Source organism: Orycteropus afer, unplaced genomic scaffold, assembly GCF_000298275.1.
Source record: "Orycteropus afer afer isolate SDZICR_OR568_19922 unplaced genomic scaffold, OryAfe1.0 scaffold10739, whole genome shotgun sequence".
NCBI classification, from domain to species: domain Eukaryota; kingdom Metazoa; phylum Chordata; class Mammalia; order Tubulidentata; family Orycteropodidae; genus Orycteropus; species Orycteropus afer.
The window spans coordinates 1-1018 of NW_006932326.1; the positions used below are offsets into that span (position 1 = coordinate 1).

The following is a 1018-nucleotide window of genomic DNA, read 5'->3' on the forward strand; positions in this document are numbered from 1 at the left end:
CAAGGATTGGATTCTCACCATGATCAAACAGACAGACAAGGCCAGAGTTCCCACTATGGTCAGACAGACAGACAAGATCAGAGTTCCCACTATGGACAGACAGACAGACTAGGCCAGAGTTCTCACTGTGGCCAGACAGAAAGACAAGGCCTAAGTTCTCACTATGGTCAGACAGACAGACAAGGACTGAGCTCTCAGTATGGCCAGACAGACAGACGAGGCCAGAGTTCCCACTGTGGACAGACAGACAGACAAGGCCAGAGTTCCCACTGTGGACAGACAGACAGACAAGGTCAGAGTTCCCACTATGGTCAGACAGATAGACAAAGCCAGAGTTATCACTATGATCAGAGAGAAACTGGGGAAACCCAAATACAAGGGCAAAAAAGGTATTTCCAAGGGAGTGAGGGAACAAGAAGAGACTCATATGTTGAGCAATCAGGAAGGTCAGGGACACAAAATCAACAGGCTCAAGGATTCCAGAATAGTCACCAGGTATGGGAGGGGCAGCCTGAGGAGGATACTCAACACAACCAATACAAACTCTTGGCACAAATCCAGCAAGGAAGGTCACTCTGCCACAAAGGAAGAGACCAGCAATCATGTGACAGGGAACAGAGCCACAAACAGGCCCAGAACCAGCAGAGCTATAGTGAGGGGGCAAGCCACCAGACAGAGGAGAGGCATCAAAGCTGGGGTAGACAGAGCCATGAGGGTCAGGAAAGTCAGGCACAGAATAGGCAAACCCATGAAGAGGAACAAAGCTGTCACAGGCAGGACAGGCAAACCCCTGAACATGAGCAGAACCATCAGAGACAGGACAGGCAAACCCATGAACGTGAGCAGAACCGTCAGAGACAGGACAGGCAAACCCATGAACGTGAGCAGAACCGTCAGAGACAGGACAGACAAAGTCATGAACATGAGCAGAACCATCAGAGACAGGACAGGGAAACCCCTGAATGTGAGCAGAACCATCAGAGACAGGACAGGGAAACCCCTGAATGTGAGCAGAACC

The 1018-nt window shown here is 50.5% G+C and overlaps 1 protein-coding gene across 1 annotated transcript; it reads left to right on the forward strand.

Moving 5' to 3' along the window:
• Positions 1-18: 18 nt before the first annotated feature.
• RPTN (repetin) lies at positions 19-964 on the forward strand (the record flags this gene model as incomplete). Its single annotated transcript, XM_007959324.1, has 1 exon — positions 19-964. A coding segment is annotated over one exon (946 nt), but the record flags the coding sequence as incomplete, so codon positions are not given.
• Between the last annotated feature and the right edge of the window lie 54 nt (positions 965-1018).